This window comes from Clarias gariepinus, chromosome 5 (assembly GCF_024256425.1).
Source record: "Clarias gariepinus isolate MV-2021 ecotype Netherlands chromosome 5, CGAR_prim_01v2, whole genome shotgun sequence".
Taxonomy (NCBI): domain Eukaryota; kingdom Metazoa; phylum Chordata; class Actinopteri; order Siluriformes; family Clariidae; genus Clarias; species Clarias gariepinus.
The window spans coordinates 37610539-37636618 of NC_071104.1; the positions used below are offsets into that span (position 1 = coordinate 37610539).

The window sequence follows — 26080 nt, forward strand, 5'->3', positions numbered from 1 at the left end:
ACTTTAGGATTAGAAAAAAAAGTAAAAAAAAGTGTGTTTTACCAGAGGCTTAATAAGCTTGTGAGTTACCATACCTGAAAAATATTTAGAGGATGCAGATTAAATTGATCATAATCTGGGGGCTATAATACAGTATGTTAGATTATTTCCAAAATGAAGCTTTGGTGGAAGGAGTGCAGTATAATATAGTGGGAATAATATAATTCGTATAAAGCAGTAATCCCTCTTTTCTTATTCTTTTGCCGTAGTTAAAGTTAAAGAGAGAAGTAGTTTGGGGCAGTGGTGGCTCAGTGCCCCAAACACTGCAGTACGTTCGATATCCTGCAGTTTTAATCTTTGTGGAATCTTACACATTTGTCCACGTCATGCACTTTTTGGACGCTCCCTAACCGACTCCATCGCTATAAACCGCTATAAACAGCGTGAGCACAGCGGTGCTGTTGTGTTTAGGCGCTCTGCTGTGTTTTTTTTTAACTGAAATTTCTCCCTATTTCACTTTGGGCTCTCCATTTACTGCTGCCATTTCTACAAGTCTAGGCTCTGAACAAACAGAAAAGTGCTCTGATCTTTCTACTGTTGCGTGTGATTCATTTTAAAGCTTCCTGCGGTTCATATTACACACTCAGTCAGGTTTTTTTTCGTCAGACACATGCCACTGCTGCCAACACTGCGCTCAAGGAGACAGATGCCTATTAGTCAGACATGCACATAGTAAAAGTGTTGATTATTTCCAAATGCTGGAATAAAGTTGTTTTTGAATTTCTTGTGCAGTGGTACTTTTTTTTCGTACTGGTACACCATTCTTCTATACCGGTCTTCTAAAAGGAGAATATATACTGGTGCAATTTTTTCCAAAAAAAACCAAAAAACATATATATATATTTATACATATAAATATTTCGTTATAGACAACCATGTGTACCTGCAGACATTTTTTTCCCAAAATGAGTTAAAATCTAAAAAAGGTGTTTATCTCATTTTGCTGTCAATTTGTTCATATGTTTTAATCTTTGTGATGTGGGTTTAGTGCATTCTTCTTATTCTTCCGAGATCTTAGCGGATGTATTTATACAGTAGTAACATGGTATAAAAACAGTTTTTAGTACTGTTATACCATGCATTATTACTGTAGCCGTGGCCAAAAGTCATCCTGAGACCATTCGTGTGTGTTGTTGCTTCTCAGCCACTCAGTGTGTGGACTCACTCACAAATTTGCCTAAGAACAACCATGAATAAAGAAACGTCCTCAGAGAGCAACTTCTCCCAACCGTCCAAGGACACGGAGATGATGAACATCGTCTTTTCCTGCGTGATGGAGCTCCTCGCCATAAGGCAAAAGTGATAACCGAGTGGCTCAGGGAACATGGACAGGAAAATCCTCAGACCTAAAACCTATTGAGAACTTGTGGTCAATCCTCAAGAGGCAGGCGGACGAACAGAACTTTCCAAATTCTGACAAAATCCAAGCTAGGGCGTGGCCCAGAAGATGATTGACAGCATGCCAGGGTAAATTGCTGAGGTCTTAAAAAAGCAGGATCAACACGGCAAATACTGACTCTTTGCATAAACTTAATGTAATTATCAATAAAAGCCTTTGATGCTTATAAAATGCTTGTAATTATACTTCATTATACCGGAGTAACATCTGACACAAAGATCTAAAAACACTGATGTAGCAGACTTTGTGAAAATTAACATTTGTATCATTATAGAGTTCTACACAAGACTGTGCGTCTTTGTTTGTTTGAATTTACTTATGCACTCTTTATATCTCTGGGACTGTAACCGTTCATTCTGAATAATATATATGAATTTGCGTACATCCCTATCTCCTACCTGCTTCCTCTTCAAACAACTAGACTTGAAAGTGAATAGGAAGAGTGATAGAAAGACTGGGAAAACTTCTTTGAAGCCAAAACAAACAGCGAGGTCACATAGTTTTAGGGGAAAGCTACTAAGACAGAACAGGAGAGTAAGAGTGTGATGAGACACATGGAGAGACTAAGTGAGATGGTGAGAAAGAAAAGAGAGTCTACCATTGGGGTAATTATTCTTAAGTGAAGTGGTCCGGAGACGGAGGTCGACACTTCGCCGCTCTCTAATCTCACACTGTAATTACACACTAGTCAATTAAAGGCATGAGGTAAAGCAGGCTGTATTAAAGAACGAACGAACGAGCGAGAGAGAGAGAGTGTGAATTGAGAGGAGCAACACCAACCCTGGTTCTCCAGCGCGGCCGAAGGAAGCCAGCATCTCCAGTGAGTCAATCAAAAAGAGCTTAGAGTCTGACTGAGCCGTGGCGGTCTCCACTCACCCACCTGCCCAGTCTCACTGAGACGCAAATCTGCTCGGCTTTCTTCTCAGGCCGCATTAAAACCCCCAGATCTAAACCCTGAGCAGCACTGATTGTCAATGTGGTGGGGACGAGTGTACAAGGGAACCCTGCTGAGTGATCAGTCCTGCTGTAGAGCAAGTTTCTGCTAATCACTAATTAGCATTGCTTACTTGATTCATTTTTTGTAAATGCAAGTAAGTCTCGAGAGTGTTCTCACCAGCCTGCAGAGAAGATAAGAGATCATGAGGTCATCTCACAGGATGGTGGTTTTTATAAAGTCATGGACGGTGTTGGGTGTAACGTGTTACAAAGTAACGTGTGGGAGTACTTGGATTACTTTTTTGATGTAGCGAGTAATCTAACACGTTTTCTTTTCTATTATTTTATGATAAATTGAACATTTTGGGTACTCAATGGCATTGATTGTAACTGTGTTTTGTGTGTGTGTTTGTGTGTTGCAGGTCAGAGGTGCCATCGTGCCTGCAATGGTCGCTGCTGGGGTCCTAAAGAGAGCCAGTGTCAGAGCTGTGAGTCAGACTCCGCGTACATTACACGTCACCAAGTATAATTGTTTTAACTTCACTAAATCTGTGATTTTGACAAAGCAGCGCTTAAAAAGTCCTTCTTATCTAAGGAGCAGCAATATTGTGTGGTATATTGTGTGTATTCTGATAAATATATATTTTTTATTTACGTTTAACAATCGTCATTGTTACAAATAGGCACACTTTATAGAGTTAAGAAAATATGGAAATAAGTTTAAAAATGTGAGGAAATATGTATAAATTATATAGATATAATTTAATAAGCTCTAAAATAAAAATATAAAATATAACTTATAATATAAGTATATAATAAGGTATAATTATCAGTGTGTGTGTATGGGGTGTATACTGTGTATGTGGTGTAGTGTCTGTAAAAAAGTAAATAAATAAATAAATAAATAAATGAGACCAATATCAATAATTTCAGGAATTCTTCCACCTTTAATCTATTCATATAATAAAATTGTGAAGTAAGCGTGTATGTTATGGTCAGGTTGAACTTTTTGGCCATAATTCCAAAAGGTTTGGTACAAAGACACCAATGCACATCACCAAAGGAACACCCACAGTGAAGCATGGTGGTGGCAGCATCATACCTTGAGGCTGTTTTTCTTTAGCTGGACCTGGGGCCCAATAGTCAAGGTGAAGGGAATTATGAACATTTTCAAATACCAGTCATTGTTGGAACAAAACCTTGAGGTTTCTGTTAAAAAGCATATGTGGGGTGTATGTGGGGTATATGTGGGGTATATGTGGGGTGTATGGGGTGCTTGTGGGTATATGGGGTATATATGAGGTGTTTGTGTGGTGTATAGAGGTGTTTGTGGGGTGTATATGGGGTATATATAAGGTGTTTGTGTGTTTGTGGGGTGTATAGAGGTGTTTGTAGGGTGTATATGGAGTATATGTGGGGTGTATTTGTGGGGGAGTGTTGGGTGTAACGTGTTAACGTGTTAGTAAAGTTATTACTAATATATAAGTATTATAATGGGTTGGGTGTATGGAGTATATATGGATTGTATGGGGTATATGTGGGGTGTTTTCAGGGTGCATGGGGTATATGTAGGGTATATGTGAGGTGTTTATGTGAGGTGTTTGCAGATTGTTTGTGGGGTATATGTGAGGTGTATATGTAAGGTGTTTGCGGAGTGTTTGTAGAGTATGTGTGGGGTGTATGGGGTATATGTGAGGTGTTTGTGGGGTGTATGAAGTATAAATGGGGTGTATGGGGTATATGTGGGGTGTTTGAGGGGTGTATGGAGTATATATGGGGTGTATGGGGTATATGTGGGGTGTTTGAGGAGTGTAGGGAGTATATATGGGGTGTATGGGGTTTATGTGGGGTATATGTGGGGTGTATGGGGTATATGTGGGGTGTATGGGGTATATGTGGGGTGTATGGGGTATATGTGGGGTGTTTGAGGGGTGTATGGAGTATATATAGAGTGTATGGGGTATATGTGGGGTGTTTGTTGGGTGTTTGTAAGGTGTATGGGGTATATGTGGGGTGTATGGGGTATATGTGGGGTGTATGGGGTATATGTGGGGTGTATGAGGGGTGTATGGAGTATATATAGAGTGTATGGGGTATATGTGGGGTGTTTGTTGGGTGTTTGTAAGGTGTATGGGGTATATGTGGGGTGTATGGGGTATATGTGGGGTGTATGGGGTATATGTGGGGTGTATGGAGTATATATGGGGTGTATGGGGTATATATGGGGTGTATGGGGTATATGTGGGGTGTATGGGGTATATGTGAGGTGTTTGTTGGGTGTTTGTAGGGTGTATGGGGTATATGTGGGGTGTTTGTTGGGTGTTTGTAAGGTGTATGGGGTATATGTGGGGTGTATGGAGTATATATGGGGTGTATGGGGTATATGTGGGGTGTATGGGGTATATGTGGGGTGTTTGTTGGGTGTTTGTAGGGTGTATGGGGTATAATGTACATAGTGAGCGAGAGAAATAAAACAGACCGTATACTTGAGAGCAGAGACGCTCTGACTTTAAAAAGTGAAAAACTCTTAACCAGGCAAATAACCCTTAAGGAAGACATTTTTCAAAGAGTTTACTTCGATTTGCTCGGAAAATCGAGGCATAAGCCTTTTTTTTTCCCCCCTTCAGACAACGTCTGGTTTTGTCAGTTGGCCTGAATGTAAGTCGTGTAATAAAGCGCTGCTGTGTTGCTCTCCCTTTTGCCCGGGAGAAGTGTTCATCACCGCGCTACTTTCCTTCTATTAAAGTCTGAGCAATCGATGGCCTGGAATCTAAAATCTGGCAGCTGTAGAGAGCCGTAGTCTTCACGCTCGGGGTTCAGGATGCAGAACGCAACACTGCACATATTCCTTCTCTGTCAGGCGATCGGTGTGAAAATCGAGCGTGCGAGAACTCCAACAAACTTAAACAAACTTTGTTCAAATAAGGGTCAGATTAAGGTTTCTTCTGTCTGTGTGTTTTTTTCCCCCTAAAACCTGCCCTAATTAATCAAACTGTCCTGTCTGCATTCTCCGTCTCGTGTCTCTTTATTTTACAGATGTCTCTTTCATTTCACGCTGTGCTTTCCTCCATCTGGAAATGTTCATTTCCTCTGTGTAGCTATCATTTTCCACCTGACACCTTTTCTATCTCTCTCTTCCTCTCTCGTGTTGTTTTTCTTGCCTCTCTGTTTCATGCTTTTAGTTCCGTGGTGTGTCTCGAGCAGCTTTCAGTGAGGTCTGTTACTGTAATTTTGTCAATCTTGCCAGACAGCAGCCTTATGAACACTGTCGTTTGGTGGTCTTTCTTTTTCCATCTCTTTCTATCTCTCTTTTTTTGTTGTTGTTGTTGTTGTTTTTTTTTTTCTTTAAACTTATTTTCTTCCCTCATACATTTTGTTCTTCAATCCAATTGTCTCATCCCAGGTGCAACTTCCTGAACATGATCTCAGTGCGGTTTAATTTGTTTTTTGCTTTACAGCGATTTTTAACAATAGGATTCATCACAAAGCAGATTTACAGAAATGAAGCAGACGAGGGGAAAAAAAATATCTGATTATATTACGGATTAGAGAAGAGTTATTAAGTTAAACGGGGTCTTTTTATAGATTGAAGGGAGAAGCGATGATAAGCGATGAGTCATGATGAGTTTGCTGCGCGGTTTAAGGGCAGGTTAGACTTCGTGTCGTTTCTTAGGAGTTAAATTTGGATTTAATTTCTTTCCGCAAATTAGATCAACCTGGACGTCTGCAAAATTGGCCGCTAGATTTAATTCTTTTTATTTTTTTTTAAGAGCAGTGCTGTATGAGGAGATGAAGCAGGACGCGAGTGTGTGTGTGTTCTCAGCCTGGCGTTTAAAGTCCATTATGACAAAAAAAGCTCGATTCAGACTCAACAGACGGAACCACACTCTACAAAGAAGCTTGTATAAATAGACGCGCTAATGAAGAACCTAACTGAAAACCAGATGGATGCAATCGAGAGACATGGAAATGACAAGACGATGTGTGGGGACAAGACCAGGGAAGGAAAACAAGTAACGTGTTACTGTTTGACTTGAGTTCTACAGTATATCTTTTATCCAGAAAAGTCTGATAATTATTTCATTAGTTAAATGGAAGTTGCTAAGCAGTGGGTCGTCCAGGCCCAGGGGTCGAGAAACACTGATTTAAAGAAGAGAGAGAGAGAAAATAGAATTTCTATGATGGATGAAAAAGCTAGATTTATTGCGCTTTTATACAAACTGGGTGGTTTAAAAAGAAGATTAACTGATCTCAAATCCTAATCTTAACTTTTAAACTGTTCTATATGAATTAAGTCATATGTAACGTTAAAGTTATATGTACCAGACTAGAGTAAATATATGGAATGAAGCATAATAATTATAAAATAATATATAAACATAATTATAAAATATTATTTGATGTAGAGGTAAGGTAAATGCTACTACTGTATAAAGGTTCAGTCTATTCTTTATTAACATGCAAAGTGTTTATTACTGTACATGTAATTATTATTATTATTATTATTTTTATTATTATTATTATTATTACCTCACCACATTATTTTATACTTGCATAATATGTAAGTATATGCATTGTTATTTAGATTTTTGTATTGCATAAAGAGACACCCACTTCCATATATGGAAATAAACCCTTAGAGTTACATCATCACCTTCTGACCAATCAGATTTGAGTATTCAGGAGCAACACATTCAGGCCTAAATGTATCCCAAATCCATAAAAAGGTAGCATAGTTTAAGTTAAAAAAATAATAATAATTAATAATAATAATAATAATAATAATAATAATAAATAATAATAATATATATATATACAGTACCAGTCCAAAGTTTGGACATACCTTCTAATGCAATGTTTTTGTTTTGTTTGTTTGTTTTGTGATTTATTTTCTACATTCTAGAATAATACTGGTGACTTTAAAACTATGGCATTAGGTAATTAAATAACAACAATAAAACAGTCAGTTCTTAAGACATGTTCTAAGACATGAAGGTCAGCTGTTCTGGAACAGTTCCTGCAAGAACAATATTGTGTTAAGTGCGTTTGTAAAACCCATCAAGCTCCATGATGAAACTGTCTCTCATGAAGACCTTCCCAGGAAAGCGAGACCAAAACTGAGCTCTGCTGCAGAGGAGAAGTTCATTTAGAGTCACCAGCCTCAGAAATCACCAATTAACAACCAGCACCTCAGATTAGAGCTGTTATGAAGCTTTACAGAGCAGAAGTAGTAGAATATAACAAGTGTTGTGTTTTTATAAAAAAAAAAAAAAATCAGGAAAGACCATGGAGTTAAAAGGGGTGCACAAACTTTTGACTGGTAGTGTTTAAAATATGTATGCAATGAATAAATATATTCAAGTTCATGCATGAATCAGAATTTACTTTTTGTTCCTTTGTCTTGGTGATCATCATATTCATCTCGAGCTCTTCTTCATGCCCATTAAACCTTCTTGCCTGTTTCTATAACGTGCATATTAAATGACATGGAAAAATCAGGCAGATTTATTATTTTTTTCTTTTCCACAGGTGTTCTTGTTTGCACTTTCCTTTATTTTCTCTTTCTCTCTCTTACACACACACACACTTAAGAACTTGAGCATGCATGGTGAAACCCTCCCTCACATGCACTGGAGGGTCACATGGATTATCTATACGTGAGCACGCATACGGAGACGGGAAACACAAGAATAGAGGTGTATAGGATCGGGTAGATCAGGGAGATTATCAGACCTTAATGAAAACACGGGGAAAAAAAGTACAACAACAAAAGCATTAAAAACAAGAATCTTAAGATAAACACATGAAAACCATCTCTTCTTTTTCTTAAGTCCTAAATGTTCATCACAAAAAAATCGCGATGCATTCAAACGCCTCAGACTCTTAACAAACACTACTTTGATGGTTTGCAATAAATTCCTATTTCAAGACCTTTACATTATTATCTACAGTATACAATACACACAAAGGGTAACATTTCAATAATAAGTTAAAATTGTTGTAGTTTTGTGGGCGTGGCCAAATCCATGCATGTGAATGAGTGTTGACATTTAAAGACAAACGTCTTTCTAGTGAATCAAATCAATTGGCTTATCTGAACTGTGAGGCACAAATGAATTGTGAACGTGTGTGTGTGTGCATTTCTTCGAAGGTCTTGAATGTCTTGAACGGTCAAGGTCACAGCAAGGTCAAATGTCTATATGTGTTTTTGTTTGTTAGTTTAAGTAGCATTAAATAATTTCACGTAATTTCCGCTATTATACAATGTGCCACAAAGTCACATGATGGTGAAGGATATACTAAGGTGCAAATGTGGTGTGACTATTCCTTTAAAATGCCATTTTGTGATTCATTTTAGCATTTTGTTCTAAAAAAAAACTTAATATTTGCAAATTTTGACCCTCCCTCCCTCTCTGTTCCTCAGTGACTAAGACGGTATGCGCTGAACAATGTGATGGTCGTTGTTTCGGTCCATACGTCAGTGACTGCTGCCATAGGGAGTGTGCAGGAGGCTGTTCGGGTCCCAAAGACACAGACTGCTTTGTATGTATACACACACACACACACACACACACACACACACACAAAGCCAAGAAGGACGTAAGTCGTTAGAGTATTTTTCCGAGATATCTTTCTGTTGCTGATTATTATTAAAGGTAGCTTTTGTGGTTCATATCCCATTTGCATTCCTTGCATCACGTCAGGTGTGGATAAAACCCAGAGGTCCTGGGCTCAGAGAGGACCGGTTGCATGATTGACAAGTTAGAAGTAGCTTAAAAGTAATCAGTTTTTTGGAAACACACAGTGGCTTAGTGGCTAGTGGTGTCGCCTTGCACCTCCAGGGTCTGGGTTCGATTCCCGCCTCGGGGTGTGTGTGTGTGCATGGAGTTTGCATGTTCTCTCCGTGCTTGCTGGGTTTCCTCCAGGTTCTCCGATTCCTCCAACAGTCTGAAAAACATGCAGGTTAGGCTAACTGGCGTTCTCAAATTGCCCGTAGTGTGTGTGTGTGTGTGTCCTGCGTTGGATTGGCCCCCTGTCCAGGGTGTACTCCGCCTTGTTCCCTAAGTCTCCTGGTATAGGCTCCAGCCCCCCTTTATACAGACGAGGAGTGAGTGAGTGAAAATAAGTGAAACATCTAAGAGATAAGAGAATATATGTTTGCTATAGTTATACCTCACACTGCTGTTCCTGATGCGTCAGGAGAGAGTTCTATTAATGTACAAACACAGTTGCTTTCAGTCAACCATTAGACGGGTGAGATCGAATCGACCGACCTGCGCTTCTCTGGAAGGTGTCATGGTTTGAGATATGGATCATCAAATGTTTCACTTTTCACAAGCCCAAGCTGTAGAGAGAGAGAGTCTTAACGCCGGGATGTTTTGAACGAGACAGGTCGAACTCAAAAGCCCTTGCTTCATTCGTTTTTATTATAATATGCTTGAAATCCGAAGGCGGTTTTACGACCGCTAAACGTTTTCATGCGAACGAGAGCGTATGGAAGCTCCGCACCTGCAGCGAGACCACCCACGTCCTGCATGAGTCACTCTGAAGCCTGATTTAAAATCAACACCTATCTGCTGCACCTGATGCTCGTCAGACCCTCGTCGAAAAACTATTTAGAAACATGTCAGGTCTTGGCAGCGGCACGGAATCCATTTTTAGTGAATAATGACATGAATTTTTTTTAACTGCCTTTTTTTTTCTTTTTGTAAGTAAAATCTAATAAGTACAGTACTGTGATTTCATTGCCTGGGTTAATATATTTAAGATAATACTATATAAAATTTTGGGTTTTGGACCTTGATGTTAAATGTAAACAGTGTTGCTTTGAATTCATCATTGGTGTTTATTGGCCTGTTTTCACACTTCTGTCTGACAGATGTGAACGTGTAAATAGTAACGTTTAACAGTGAACAGCGCCAGCAATTACAGCTCGCACCCACTCCCACGTCTCTAAATAATCTAAACTTGGGTTATTATAGGGTTTATTATACAGTACATACCTGTGAGTGTGTGCCTGAAGTCTAGCATTTGGAATAACGCAGGGTTAAAATAAGATGGGTTGGGGTGAACTTGGTGCTCTTAATCCTGTTAGTGCTGTGTGGTCGTAATCTGAAAATAACAATAACCCTGTGGGAAAATCTGATGTGAATTTCAATAATAATAATAATAATAATAATAATAATAATAATGATAATGAACTTATTGGGGGGGAATATGGGGGAATAATCATAATCTAACATAAATTAAATTTGTAAAAGAAAAAAATATATTGTTAAATTTAAGCTTTTAAAAATTATTAATAATTTGAAAATTTAATCACAAAATGAAGAACTAAATTGAATTAAATAAAAATGTGGGGGAAAATTTATTTAAATAACTAAAACTAAACCATAACAACAAAATATTTCAAGAAAAACACATAAAAAACAAAAATAATAAATTATGACAAATTTATCAGTATAAAGTGAGTAAATGTGGTAAAAAGGTAAAAAAAGAAAAAAAGATACATTAAAGACAAAAAAGAAATAAAAAACATGCTCAAAGACATAACAGCAGGTTGCAGAAAACTATGGCGTTTTTAGAATTTGTCCTTGACATGTCCTTGGGCTGGTCCTAATGCCCAGTCTACAAGTTGAGGGGGATGTGCTTCTTTTTACAAAATAAAAAAATGCTACTTTAAGCTACTGTATAACTGTATAATGATAAAACAGCTATATATATATATATATATATATATATATATATATATATATATATATTTTTTTTTTTTCCTCCTTTTCACAGAACATATTTACATCACTGGTTCGACAATATACACAAACCAATCAGTGTGGCTAAAATTATTCTGCTTCAATGAAAATTTTCGTGTGATTGTACCATATTTTCATCTGTTTCAGGCATGCACTAACTTTAACGACAGCGGGGCGTGTGTGACGCAGTGTCCTCAGCCCTTTGTCTACAACCCTACCACCTTCCAACTGGAGCACAACCCTCGCGCCAAATACACATACGGAGCCTTCTGCGTCAAGAAGTGCCCACGTAAGTCCCAGCACCCAGACCACCACCACCACAACACACACAAACTTGTCTCATCTTGTCCCATTCGGTGCTTTTAGGAAATCTGTAACATGTGATAGATGAATCACACTTTGCACTACAGTATACAGATGTATAAACATATAAACAAAAATACTCGGGTACTCCAGTTTCCTCCTGCAGTCCAAAGACATGCAGATTAGGCTTATTGGCTGTAGTGTGTGAATGAGTGTGTGAGTGTGTGTGTGTGTGCCCTGCGATGGGATTGGCCCCCTGTCCAGGGTCTCCTGGGATAGGCTCCAGGCCCCTCAACACTGATATAGAGATATAGACGATGAGTAAGTGGGAGGTTTTGTGCTAGTAACCAGCAGGGTGTGAGTTCGCATCCCACTGAATCAACAGTCTCCAAAACCTAATCGCATTTCAGAATTCAACAGGTCTACATACTGTATACACTAATAAACAAATAGGATTAGAAATAAAATAAATACGCCATATATATAAATAAATACAAAAACAAGGCTCGTCTCCAGCCCGTAGCGTACAATATGTTGTTTTTACGTACGTGTCTCGCTATTTTAAACTACCCGCTTCACGTGTGGGTGTCGCTAAGAAGGTGAAGCTGTGAATAGAGCGAGGTGTGAGACAGACGCGAAGAGCAGGAGGCCTGTTCTCCTCCTGGTTGGATTTACTCTCGGCGGCACAGCGATCGTCCCGTGATGGAGGGCTTTAGCGTAGAGCCATTCGTTCTTCCTGGAGCTGACTCACTCCGGTTCACTGCAAGGCTGCTGATGTTTATCCATCTGTCTCGCTGATGTGCCGTGCAGCTCTCACTGTAAAGATTTCTCTTTAAAGTGGCACCACTTTAGAATGAGAAATGCTTGCAATGGTTTATGTGAATTAGAAAGTGTTCTGGTGGCTCGATGAAAAGCTTCAGCTTGCTCTGGTATATATTTTTTTTAAATAAGGTGGTGCACTGTGTGTGAGTACAATTTCTCTGTCTTTCTTGCAGATAACTTTGTGGTGGATCACAGCTCGTGCGTCCGTGCGTGTCCCAGCAACAAGATGGAAGTGGAAGAGAACAAGATAAAAATGTGTATTCCCTGCACTGACATATGCCCCAAAGGTATCCACTCACACCTGTAACTCACGATCCGAACATTCCGTTCAGTTAAAATCACCCTGAAGGTACACACACACACACACACATACGAATTTGAAACACACATCTTTAACCATTTTTCTTAAAAACTAAAAATCTGCCCCAAAGCTGTCGGGTCACACGTATAACACGTGGAAATACGTACACCACATACCTTTATAGCTATTTTGCTAACATAAAAGGACTCACCTACACGTGAAGCTTACATTCAAACCAACAAGTCAACCTAAATTCTCCTCAAATGCAACCATACAATGCTACACAGCACAGCCTTCATTAACAGAACATTTGCCCCAGACGAATTCACATACTGTTAAAACATACCCTTATACCAATAGGTTTATGTCCAACATAACATTCTTCAACTGTCAGTCACTTATTCTCTGGGGCAGTAGGTTCAGTAGGGGAGTCTAGACGTCCCTCTCCCCAGCAAAGTTCTTCCGCTCTTGCCGAGGAACCCTGAGGGGTTCCCAGTCTAATTCCATTCAGGATCCTCCTACTACTGTAGTACAATGGAACCGGAAACCCTTCAATAAAAGTCACCCAGAAGGCATCCAAATTGCAACATCTTAGAATCTTGTCTTAGAAATGAGTCTTCTTTCAGCATACAAGAGCAGAGACTTTATAAAAAGCTCTATCTAGTCCAAATTCCACATCCTATTTGTAAGGCTGAACCCAAACAACCTACAGAGTCAAAATAATTTCAGCTGCTTGTGTTTGCAATCTTATTCCTTCAAACATTGGTAAGGGGTAGAACCTAGATTGACCAGTAAGTTCTAACCCTTGCCTTCTGGCTCAGCAACCTCTCTATTGCAATAGTCTGGTATAAAACCTGCATAACTGCTGGTGCTGCAACAAATCCACCAATCTGATGCTCCATTTAACCCTTACTCATGATGAAGACTCTGAGATATTTGAGCCCCAAATCCAAACCCCAAAAGAGCAATCCTCTATTTTTCAGAAAATGGCCTCGGATTTGGAGGTGCTGACTCTCACATTCCACAGCAGACCAACAACCCAAGTGCATGCTGACGTTCATGGTCTGCAAAAGCCAACAGAACTACAGTAGGTCATGGGCAATAATTAGAGAAATGATTACGAGGTCCTAACACCGGACATGCTTCTTTCCTCAGATGCATTGTAAGATCTTGTCCATAAAAATCACAAACAAGACCAGAGAAGTCCCTAGAGACAGCCCTCGTGGAAGTCGACACCCAGTAATACTATGCTTGACTTCTTGCTCAAAATATGGACACAACGCTCTCTCATGTTGTATATGGACTTGTGGCTTAAATACTGTAACAACCTCCACTCATCCATTCAGGAACCTCTGTAGTCTAACTAGGAACAGTGGAGGCCAATGGTGGCCATTGTATTTATTTCCATTTTACAACTGTGATGGGACCTACTGTATGCACTATGGGTAATTTGGGAACACAAAATGGCCTTAATCTGCATTTCTTTGGACTGTGGGAGGAAACCGGAGTTTCCATGAAGGAAACCCACCAAGCATGAGAACATACAAACTCCATGCACTCAGACACCATGACAGGAATCAAACCTTGACCCTGGAGGTGCACGGCGACAGTGCTAACCACTAAGCCACCGTGCCACCAATAACAACCTCAGTACTCCTGTACAGTACTTCTGCAGTACCACCACAAAACCTCATGGGATCTGATAATAGATCTTCTCCAAAGCCACAAAAAACACCTGTAAACTGGATGGGATAAATCCCATGACCCCTGCAGTAGGGAGGAAGAGTTAGTCCACTCTTCCATGAGAAATAGGAAGTCTGGATTGTGTCTTTAGAATCCGGCTTCCTCAGATGATCCCAAGGTCAACCCATGCTTTGAAAGCATCATTCTTTAGCCTGACTGCCGACAACAGTCCCGAATTGCGTTTCTACAATGAAGGATTTGTATTAACCCACACCAAACGTAATTAAACACATCAAAAACCATGTGGTGCAACTTAAAATTTGCCCTCAAGTGATACCCGTCCTGCTTAAAAAACACTCAACAACCGTACCAATTTTCAACTGCAAAAAGCAATTAATTTAAACATTAAATTGCCCCAAAGATGCCCACAGACCAGAATGATACCAAACAACATTTTAACACTAAATATGGCCTAAAGGCAGCCTCCACCACCAAAATTTGATCCAGCCCTTCTGCTATTTTTGGCATAAAACATTAATACAGAAACTGTCTTGCTCGAAATTATTCCTTCCTTTAACACATATTACGCATATTTTATGGCTTTGTTGCCCCAAAGATGCCCTGTGGCTGTTCCTTTTTAAAATGTTGCCGTGTTTGTTTATGTGTGCGTGCGTATGTGTCTTGCAGCATGTGATGGAATCGGCACTGCGAGTCTTCAGACGGCTCAGACTGTCGACTCCAGCAACATTGACCGATTTATTAACTGCACTAAGATCAATGGCAACCTGGTGTTCCTCATCACGGGAATCAAAGGGTAAGAGCTGTTCACTAACTGCCAGGGATTAGCACTGTTTAAATCCATAACGCTAATCTCGAGCACTACCATACTACAGATCAACACAGATTACAGTGATAGCGACATAATGGAATTAGATAAAGACTGAATTCTGCTGAACTTTTATCATTTATGGTCTTTATGTCTTCATTTAGATTTGTATTGTTTTTCTTGTGTGTATACTGTACAGTATATATTGAATGTGATGCAGGTTAAAGTCAAGGCCTGTGTGGTGCGATTGATGTAAGTCAGTCTAAAAACAATTCAGACGCTCACTGTGTGTGCTGGAAGTTAAGTAAAACAATTAAGAACATTTGTAGCACAGTGGCTTAGTGTTTAGTCTTGTCGCCTCACACCTACAGGGTTCTGGGTTCGAGTCTCACCTGCAGACCTCACTGTGCTTGGTGGGTGTCCTCCGGGGTACTCCAGTTTTATCTCACAGTTTAAGGATATGCAGTGATTGGTGTTTTCAAATCGTCCATAGTGTACTATTGGGTGCTTACACGGCGGTGAGCGCGACGGTAATAACCATTTCAATTGATCAACTACTGTATGCCCTGGCTGTACCCTGTCTTGTGCCCTGAGTTATCCTGCTACACTGAATAACCAGCATCAATAATCGTTTGGTGGATGGTTCAATAAACGTTTGAACTCCACCACCATCCGGTTGGGTCCTTGAACAAGGCCCTCAACCATAACTGTTTAGATTTACAATGAGATAAATATGGAAGTTGCTCTGGATAAGGGTGTCTGCCAATTGCTGAAATGTACATCTTTCATAAACAAAAATAATACCTAATAGTAACTATTAGACCGCCACTGCCACCCAAATTCGACGCCTTAAGACGTTCCACTGATAACCCTAAGGTCACTGATTGGCTGCCTCATATAAATAAATGATGTCATATGGATGTTCCAATATTCTAATGGTTACAATGGAACTTTTTTTTTTTTTTTTTTTTTTTTACAGCATAGGATTTTTAGGAAGCAAAATGGCATTATACTGTAGGTTTCTGTCTAGTGTCAAATGTCACATACAAGTAAATGATTCACTACAGCTGAAATATTAGGTGAAAAAGTAGGCGATTCTGACTCAGATTATGCTTTGGAACCCAGTCACAGTGATTCAGAGTCTGGCGAGAACAGCAGTCGCAGCAGAAGTATCAAAAGTGAAAGTGAAGCCAGCGCCAGGATTTTGTACTTTTCACTTTTTACTGCGGGTCTAAGGGTTAAAGGCATGTATAAATGTGATTCCCAATGTTCCAACCTGCCTAAAGTACCACACCAGCAATGAGTACACAGCAAGGTGTGATTCAAACCATGCATAGGTAATTATTTTTTAAGGATAAAGGATAAAATGATATCAAAACTTAGAAATGCTGGACTGGTACAGTATACCTATAAAAAGAAGATTAATAGATTCTGATGTAAATCATGTAAGATGTGGGCTAGCCTGTCTAGAATGCGAAGCTGTCATCTCATGGGAGTGTGAAAAGCACAGTGATGTACACATTGAAGAGGAAAAAAGGGCTGTGTTGACACGTTATCAGCTGCGTCTGACCCCGGGGTGTGGGAGCTGCTTTTAACACCAAGGCTTAAAACCAGCTGCAGTTCATGTAGTCTCTCAGGACAATCTCAGTCTCTCAGATACACTTTACTTTTCATCTCTCTCTCCCTCTTCAGCGTTTTACCTCCCTGTGCCCTTCTGTCAGTATGGTCTGGTTTATTGGCCAGATTTACAAGGAATTTGAGTTGTCACTTGCTGATTTTACAAGACCTACAATAAAATTGACATAATGTATTTATTAAACTGCATAAAACAGTGAGCTGTTTATTAGTTAGACCTAGTTATATCTATAACGTCCATGCATTTTATAGACATACACTACATCATTCATGCATGATACCTTGGCCCTTATTCAATCAATCTGTTAATGGACCATTCTAGAACTGACAATAGATGTCATTTGAATTGAGGTTTAAGTTAAAACACATGTGAAGTATTTTAAAGACTACTACCTGATAAAGAGACCACCAGGATGAAAATAATCACCCGCTTAGACAAAGGTCACAGACAAGACTGCAGCAAGTCTACAGGATTATACGAGGCTAGAGACCTATTGGGGTCTCCCGGACCCAGAAACGTCCTAGAAATGTTAACACCCTAGAAATCCTCAACCTTGACCTTCTACAGATTAAATGAGGTCTAGACAGCATTCCCACTGGCTTGTTTTGGTCTTTAAGATATACTTGGATACACAGATCAGCCATAACACTAACACCACCACCAAGTGAATTGAATAACATTGATTATCAATTATATACCAGTAAATAAACTGGTGACATGATCATGGGCCCCCAAGGCTCATCCATGCCTGCCAGGACCAAAGGCCAGCCTGTCTTGTCCAATCGCACAGAAAAGTTAATGCACCACAAACCGCCGTAAAAAAGGCAATGCTGGCCATGATAGGAAGTTAAGAAGACCCTGAGGATTATAGCCTGCTGTCAATGTGGCTTAGCAGCCACAAGTTCAAGGTTGTTGGTCTGGCCTCTTTAACTTTAACTACTTAGATTTTGGTTTGGTGCCACTGGGGCCGCTCCGCTACTGGGGAGGGGCTACTCTGTTGATTTGGTACTACTGTCCATGTACCAGACACCATTTTACCCCAGACCAGCCAAAACGGTCCTGGTGGCACAAGGGTAACCCAAAACCCAAGTTTACATTTAGGCATTTGGCAGACGCCCTTATCCAGAGTTTTATCTTATATCTGAGCAGTTGAGGGTTTAGAGCCTTGCTTAAGGGCCAAACAGTGGCAAATTGGTGGTCATGGGGTTTAAAACTGATACCTTCCAAACCGTGGTCCAAGGCCACTACTCTACTCCTGACCCAAGTTGTGCTAAGGTTCAAGGTTTTAAAGTTATGGTTGATCTGTGTATAAATCTGGTGATTTTACCTATATATTGTAGTATTCAGGAAGAATGGCTTAGTGCCTAGCACTGGTGCCAATTATGCTATTAAGTCTTCAGGGTTGGAAGTTCAGATCTTACTTTGGTCTGTGTGCCTGGGTAGGTTTTCTTTGGGTTTTCTAGTTTTCTCCCATGGTCCGAAGACTTGCACAGAAGGCTGATTTCTCATTTTCAAATTGCTTGTAGTGTAAATGGAAGGATGGATGGTTGTGTTTGGTTGCTAAATGTAATTCAGCAAGCTTGAAATAAAGACTATATACTGCTGTACATTCTCAAGGGGCAGTTGCACAGACACACCTAGTGGCCATAGGTTTTGGTAGGGCTGGAAGATATTTCTTAGGATCAATGAAGTACAATATCTATCTATCTATCTATCCATCCATCCATCCATCCATCCATCCATTAAATAACCCCTCGACTTATGCTACTGTATCTTGCTTAAATTATGCTAAAGTCCTAAGATTTATCGAATCACAAAACCCAGACAGAATATAAAATTTATAATCAAAATCAGCAATAAATCAAAAGCAAGGTTTTCTTCCTTCCTTCTCTCTCTTTTCCTCAGTCTTTGTATTGGGAACACTCACCGTGTGCACGCAGTTCTGAAATACAGACATCCATATAATAGCAATAAAACTAATCTTTGCAATATATTTTATATAAAAACAGCACTTTACACGTGTTGGTGAAAATATATTAGATTTTATTTCCAATAGGTTTCTGTAAAACAAAATATATTAATATTTTCATATTTTGTCTGTTTGTTTTTATTGCTGATGTTGATGTTCTGTGACAAATAAAAACATAATAAATTTTGGATAGCAAGTAAATCTAGTCCACATGTGTGTCCTTTTTTTTTGTTCCTGGATGCTTATTAAAAGTTGAACTCTGCTTAACCAGGCTTTGAGATTGCAATTCCATTGTTACATAAATGCGTATTGGACATTTGTTGAATAATTTACACTCTCTCTGCTAATATATATATATTTTTCATCTTTTTTTTGCCAGTGATGTGTACCACAACATTGAAGCTTTGGACCCAGAGAAACTCAACGTGTTCCGCACCGTCCGAGAGATCACTGGTAAGATGCTACAACTTTTTGTTATGTGTCCACGTGAGACCAGGTTTTTTTACTCTGTTATCTCCGTCACAACTTTTCCATGAGCAAAACAAACCTCTTATTTCATCAATGGAATGATGAACCACATGACCTGAATGACCTGTTCTACCTCGCTCGCGTTCAGCAGAACCATCTGTTCTCGCGACTAGCATAGCACTAGAGTCACACTGAGCTATTTGGGTGTGTAAATGCTTGTACGATGCTGACCATCTGCTTTGTTGGATCTGTTTGGTTAAATCAGTTGATATCATCCCTGTTCATCATCTCTGATTTTAATTTGATCTTTCCTCCCTTTGATTTTAAGGAAACTTGCCAAGCGTAGAAAAGATTATGCTGGTGTTGTATAAATTGGTAGCGTATAAATGTTATGGTATAAATGGTAAATAAGCGGCCTTGCACCTCCAGGGTCCGGGTTCGATTCCTTCCTTGGGGTCCGTCTGCAGGGAGTTTGCACGTTCTCCCGGTGCGTGGTGGTTTTCCTTCGGGTACTCCGGTTTCCTCTGACAGTCCAAAAACATGCGGTTTAGGCTAATTGGTGTTCCCAAATCTACCCTGCTCCCTCAACCCTGTATACAGGATAATGTGGTATAGACAGTGAGTGAGTGTATAAATTTGGTTACCTACCAATTCCCACCCACCATTCAGCTCTAATCTGTCACACAACTAACCCCAACCTGAGAGGAAGGCTAACACATTTCTCCTTTCTCCGAGACATATGAAGTCAACGCTATCTACCCTCTTCTGCATACATGAGCTCACAGACACCACGAACTAACTAGTGCCCTCGTGATTGACGCGAGAATAGAGTATTCCCCCTCCCACACTAAGAGCATGTTCAGTTTTTGTTCCCAAGGCTCCCTGCTACAAATATCTGAACCACTTTTGGGACTCACACCCCCGATCTAACGATGAAAGTGTAAATGCTTGTCCTCCTTGTCATGTTGCAGAGAAAGCACGAACCTGAAGTCTTGAAGACTTTCCTTTTTTTTAGAAAGCTTACACCTTTATCTGTGACTCCCCCAAATCACCCAAAACGGCTCAGTAAACATCTCCGTATACTTAGGGACTACTTTGAGAATTCTTAGAGATCCTCTGTCAGGGTTGCTGTTACGGAAAAGGAAGCTACACAGTCTGTGCTGAGACTCTCTGCGGTCGGGTGTCACATTGCCTCTGCCTGGCTGAGACAAAGTGAGAGAGAGACAAATATTCAAGGGAACACATTTCCATCATCAGGTGCCATTCTGCTGGAAGACTGCAGCTCCAGAGAAAAAAAAAAAAAAACAGAGTAAAAGAGGAGGTGAAGAGTGAGGGATGTCTTTCTTCCCCTTCTTTTACTCTCTCTCTCTTCGTTCCCTTTCCATCCAGAGGAAGTGTAGACTTTGTTTTTGTGCTGCATGAAGCATCAAAGCAGCTGAAAAAATACTCTATCTCTCTCTCTCTTGTGACGACAGGATCGTATGCAGGCAGGCAGGCAGGCAGGCAGGCATCCGTGTCCCCCTGTCTCACCTCCTGAAACACAAAGCTTGACAGAACAATGTCCTCTCTGCCAATGTGTCATTTCTGCTCTGTGACCTCGGCTCAGGGCTCAGGGTGTTTAAAAAGGGAAGTTCAAAAACACCAGATGGACGGATATATATATGTCATATATTCACACAAAAAAACAAAGGATGTTCAAGTCAAACTGGGACCCTTAATTATTTTATAGGAAGTATATATAATTTATACTACTTTGCAAAAGTCTAATCATTATTAATAATTTCTTTAGATTTTGCTTCCAAAGAGACAGACTTTCTTGTATTTTTAATGTAGTCTTGAGGAACACTTCTCCAGGCTTCAGGAAGAACTTTTTGTCTCTCTTGTTATTTTCAGTCCGGTCCCCGTACCCGAGTAGTTTCAGAGGAATGTTTTTTGTTTGTTAAACCACGCAGTGACCTTTAATCTAATAAACCATCTAACCAGTGAGAAATTATAACAGATGATTAGGATAAATGAGATCGCTGCTAAGGTTGTTCCATAAACAACCGATTTTTTTATTCTTATAATATCTTAAGGCACTTTAAGTAAAAAAAAGGCTTTAATGTAACCTACATTATATTATTTCATTTAATATTAAAAAGTGAGGAGGGCTAAAGCCTTTCACGCAGCACTATATACATAACAAACTGGGCTGAAAGGAGGAAAGGACAAAGGGTTTGGTTTTAAAACTCCTTGAGAGATGCTAATGCGCTCTGTATGTATGATTAATGTGGTTAAGATTGAAGTGAGAAAGCCAGAGGGCCTGGCGATGGAGCTGCACTGAGAGATCCAGAACTTCAGATCCAGATCCACACTCTGCCCTACAGGCCACCGGCGTACCCGCCTCGCCATGTGGGCTCACTGAGTTCATCATGCTGGATCATGCTGCTAGCTCAAAGACCTTTTAAATTTCTTGCCTAGACAAACAGCGGTACCTCGGCATATGAATTCAATCCGTCCCGGGGGCGAGTTCTTAAGGCGAAATGCATTTTCCCAAAGGAAACAATGTTAATGCAGATAATCCATTTCAGCCAGCTGAAAATGAATCCAATATTACTTATTTCCAACACTATAATCATATTTTTGCATATAAATAAAATCATATACAATGAAAACATTTAGAAAAGACATGTAAATAAAGTAAAATATGAAATCAATAGACATTAACATTGTTTGCATTTATGTAGTCATCGCTTTTTGGCAAAGACTTGTGCGGTGGATGCTCAGCATAATCACTGATATGCTAAAGGAGATATTTACTTTAAAAAATTATGGAAGGAGTCTCCACTTTTAGCACTTTATAGCAACAAGCTGCCTTTTCTTTTATTTTTTTTCTGCCTTTGCTTTAAAAACCAAACCGGGCTCCCTTTTCGTCCCGCTACGTCCTTGCTAACATTCTTGGGACCCTTGCTGCTAAGTCTTCACCAAATCTTATAGAAAATGCTAAAAATACCTTATTCTCTTGGCGCTAACAGACGCAAACAAGTTATGAACGGCTCCCGGATATACATGCAGCGTCCGGTTCAGCTCGTGTGCCGAAAATGCTTCGTATGCCAAGGTATCAATATGTCACTAAACATTGGTAACGCCAGCCTTTCCTTGTATGGTATTTCATGGTTTATATATTAGCCTGATAATGCTAGCATCTGGAAGCTACTGTATCTTATCAAAAAAGTGAAAACAAGGAAAAAGAAAAGGCAGCTTGTTGTGCAACGTGTAAACTTGTATCCTGAAGATAAGTCTTTACCTCTTATTGCTAGAAAAGTGCTGAAAGTGGAGACTCTTTCCATAATTTTTAAGTAAATGTCTCCTTTACAAAATCAGTGATTATATTGAATAACGACCGCACAAGTCTTTGTGAACAAGTGATTACTACATAACTGAAATGAGTGAATTCCCACAAACATGCTATATCTGCTACAATTCTATTAGCATGCTCTTTTAAACCTAACACAAACGGGATGTGTGTGATTTATTAGCAATAGTCGGTTGCCCTGCTGCTATTAGCGTAACACTGACAACCCTGACCTGCGCATCATACATCAGTGCGGATCCTATTAGCATACTACTGTTAGCCTAGCCTGTGTCTGTGTGTTTCTGTAATTTATTAGCAAGGTTTTGTTAGCATGCTGCCGTTAGCCTAACGCAGACAGGTGCTCAGCGGGATCTCGTTAGCGCCATTAGGATGATGGAGGCTTGGCTGAGCACATAAAATAAACAGATACAAGCACCAGGAAGGCAAGTGGCTTGCTTACTCTTGGGAAATGCTACACACACACACATCCACACATATGCGCGCACACACACACTCTGACGCACGCACGTGCATGGTCTGCAATCACACACACACACACACTCACACACTTTTGTGTGACTTCCCATTGCTGCAATTTTGTCATTAAGGCAATTAGTGTCAACAGACGGCACACTAGCAACACATCACCATGGTAGACAGGGCCGTAATCTGCCTTCACAACCCACAAGGGGCTCGCAAGCGCACTAATAACAGTTAGAGGACTCATTTAAAGATATGGAGCCACATTTACCAAGCATCGGAGTGAAAGCGGGGACGTTCCTGGATCGGTGTTCACGTTTCCTCCACTTGTACTGTCACCACATGTTAGAGAGTAGGGGAAAACTTATCATTACGCTTTTGTGTGTGTGTGTGTGTGTGATATTTTATTAATACTCGTCAGTTCCATTTAATCCGATTCTGCTTCTACAGAGCTGTTAACAACATTATCACAAAGCGGCTTTGCTTTAAAATCTGCGTTTATTCACCCAATAATCGAGGCAATGGTGACAGCGGCAGGAAATAAATCTTAAACAGAAGACGAGGGAAGTCAGAGACAAGGATTGTGGATAAAATGTGTAGGTGATAACACACCTAGCTATAACGTGATCTACTGTATAATCTGATAACCTGGTGATTCAGTACATTCAGGTGGTCATTTTATTGCCCCATAACGTTACTGAGTCTCGACCTGAGTAACTGATCAACCCCAGATCATAACACTGTCTCCAGAGGCTTGTACAGTGGACATGATGCATGATGGGAGCATCGCTTCATGTCCTTCCCTTCTCACCCTGACACGCCCATCACTCTGGGATAGGGTCAGTCAGGGCTCCTGGACTCATCAGGTCACATGACTTTTTTCCCTTGCTCCGAACTCTAATCATTATGCGCCCCAGCAAACTGGAGCCGTCCTTTTTCTGTTGAGCCTCTTCAACAAGTCAGGGTCTGGGGTAGCTCGGGGGATAAGGCATGGGACTACTGCTCGTAAGGTCCCAGGTTTAAACCCCAGCCTCACCAAGTTGCCACTGTTGGGCCCTTGAGCGAGGCCCTTAACCCTCAACTACTCAGATGTAAAAGGAAATAAAACATAAATTGCTTTTGGATGAGGTCATTTGCTAAATGCTAAGTGGTTTTCTTATTGCCAGACAGCTGTTCTGTCCCAATCCTGTGAATTTGTGTGTGTGTACAAAAATGCTCTGGATTTCTACTGCTGATTTATATATATATATAATGCAACTTCAGCAAGTGTTTGAGTGATCTCAGAAGGTGGTGATTTTTTTTTTTATTCCCAAGGCAAAAAAATAGGCTTATTTTTGTGTGTGTGTTTGTTTTTGGTTTCTATAGTAACAGCAAAATCACAGGGGCTGGACAAATGCATGAAATTAGTTCTAAGCCTAATATTCATTGGCTAAGGAAGATTGAGCTGGTGTTTTGCATTGATGGAAAACCTGTGTCTCCAAAATTTACTATTCATTCATTAATTATTATTATTATTATTATTATTATTATTATTATTATTATTATTATTATTTTCTTTCTGAATGTATTCGAGCTACAAAATAAAAACCTGTTGGGAATGTTCAGTGCTTAACACGATTCCCTTAAGTGATGATTTAGGGGTCAAAGTTGATATTAGGTGTCAGGACACAGGGCTCAGCTCAAGCTGTGGTTAATTTGATCTCCGTGTAAATTCATCAGCGATGCAACTGCTGCTTTATCTTTGACAACATGCAATTTTTTTTTTCATTTTAATGTAATTTGGGTAATTTATGTTCACCTTGTCCTTACAGACCTCTGCTTTGCTCCATATGCACAACAGATCTCTATTTTAATCTCCATCTCTCTCTCTTGCGCTCTGCCTCATCTCCTTTTTCATCTCCGCATCTCTATCCTGTTTGTCCTCTCCTCACTCATATCCTCAGTGCTATTCCCTCTCATGAAATATTCAACATTTCAATACATTATTTAAATTTCTAAATAATCGAATATCCATGCCATTAGCCTGTCTTTCAACTATCCCACTTAAAAAATAAATAAATCAAGAAAAGGTCCTGTATATTAAGGGGAGTTCGGGCAGACGGCTTAACACACCGGGCCCAGTCTGTTTAATCTGTGTTTATGCTCGTTAATATTTATTGCTTATGATGGTTCGTGTTAATTGCATCTTCAGTGAGATATTGTTTGGACATTACAGAGTTTGGGGAAAGCTTATTGTTGCTGTTTCATTAAGAACTTCCTGTACACCCAGGCTGTATGTTAGGTTTTCGGCATGCGGTGTAATCTTCCACTTTCTAATTTGGATTTTTAATTTAATTTCTGTAAACATAATTGCCTTTCTTGATGCTTCACCAGCGCTGTAGTAAATCCTGGGTTTGGCTCGCTCTCAAGTTGTGCAGAAATTGAAAGAAAGGGTATAGATGGGGAGAGAGGAAAGAAGAGGGTGGAGGAAAACAACTCGAAGGATGAAAGACACAAAAAAGGCTGGATGAGACGGTTAAAGGGGCGAAATAAAGGGCAGCAGTACAAGGGAGGAAAGAATGGGGAAGGAAGGGAGGAAGAAAAAGGAAATAAAGTTGAAAAGGAAAAAGAAAGGTGAAAAAAGGGAAAAAGTGATAAAGTAAGAAGGGAAAGAAGCGCAAATGAGAAAGGGACAAATAAGAAAAAAAAGGAAAAAGTACAGCATGAAGATAAAGGAAAGACCAAAGAAGAAAAGAAGGTAGCGAACAAAGAGGAATGGAAAAGGGATGCAGAGAAGTGGAGGGAAGGACACAGGAAAGAATGTATGGAGGAATTATGACAAAAGGAAATGTTTCTTATTATTGCACTAAAGCAAGGAAGAAGGAATGATGATGTAAAAAAATAAGGACAAGGACAAAGGACTGAAAGAAAGATAAGGGACAAGGAAGAAAGGACAAAGAAGGACGGTAGGGGTGAAAGGAAGAATGAAAGTAAAAGGACGAGAAAAAAAGAAGGAAGGAACGATGAGAGACATGGAAGGAGGGAAGGAAGGAGGGAAGAAAGGAAAACTAAGGGAAAGCAGGAAGGAAGTTCCAAGAGGAATAAAGGTCAGGGGAAAATGAAATCTTAGAAAAGAAAAAAATGCATCTTGA

The 26080-nt window shown here is 39.9% G+C and overlaps 1 protein-coding gene across 2 annotated transcripts in view; it reads left to right on the forward strand.

The window, feature by feature from the left end:
• LOC128523835 (receptor tyrosine-protein kinase erbB-4-like) overlaps window positions 1–26080 on the forward strand; it is a 390263-nt gene that overhangs the window by 265278 nt on the left and 98905 nt on the right. For both annotated transcript variants that reach the window (XM_053495983.1, XM_053495984.1), the window contains exons 5-10: window positions 2797–2862; window positions 8799–8917; window positions 11275–11416; window positions 12426–12539; window positions 14924–15050; window positions 19047–19120. In XM_053495983.1, the coding sequence (XP_053351958.1) occupies window positions 2797–2862; window positions 8799–8917; window positions 11275–11416; window positions 12426–12539; window positions 14924–15050; window positions 19047–19120 (642 nt within the window). The remainder of the gene's footprint in view (window positions 1–2796; window positions 2863–8798; window positions 8918–11274; window positions 11417–12425; window positions 12540–14923; window positions 15051–19046; window positions 19121–26080) is intronic.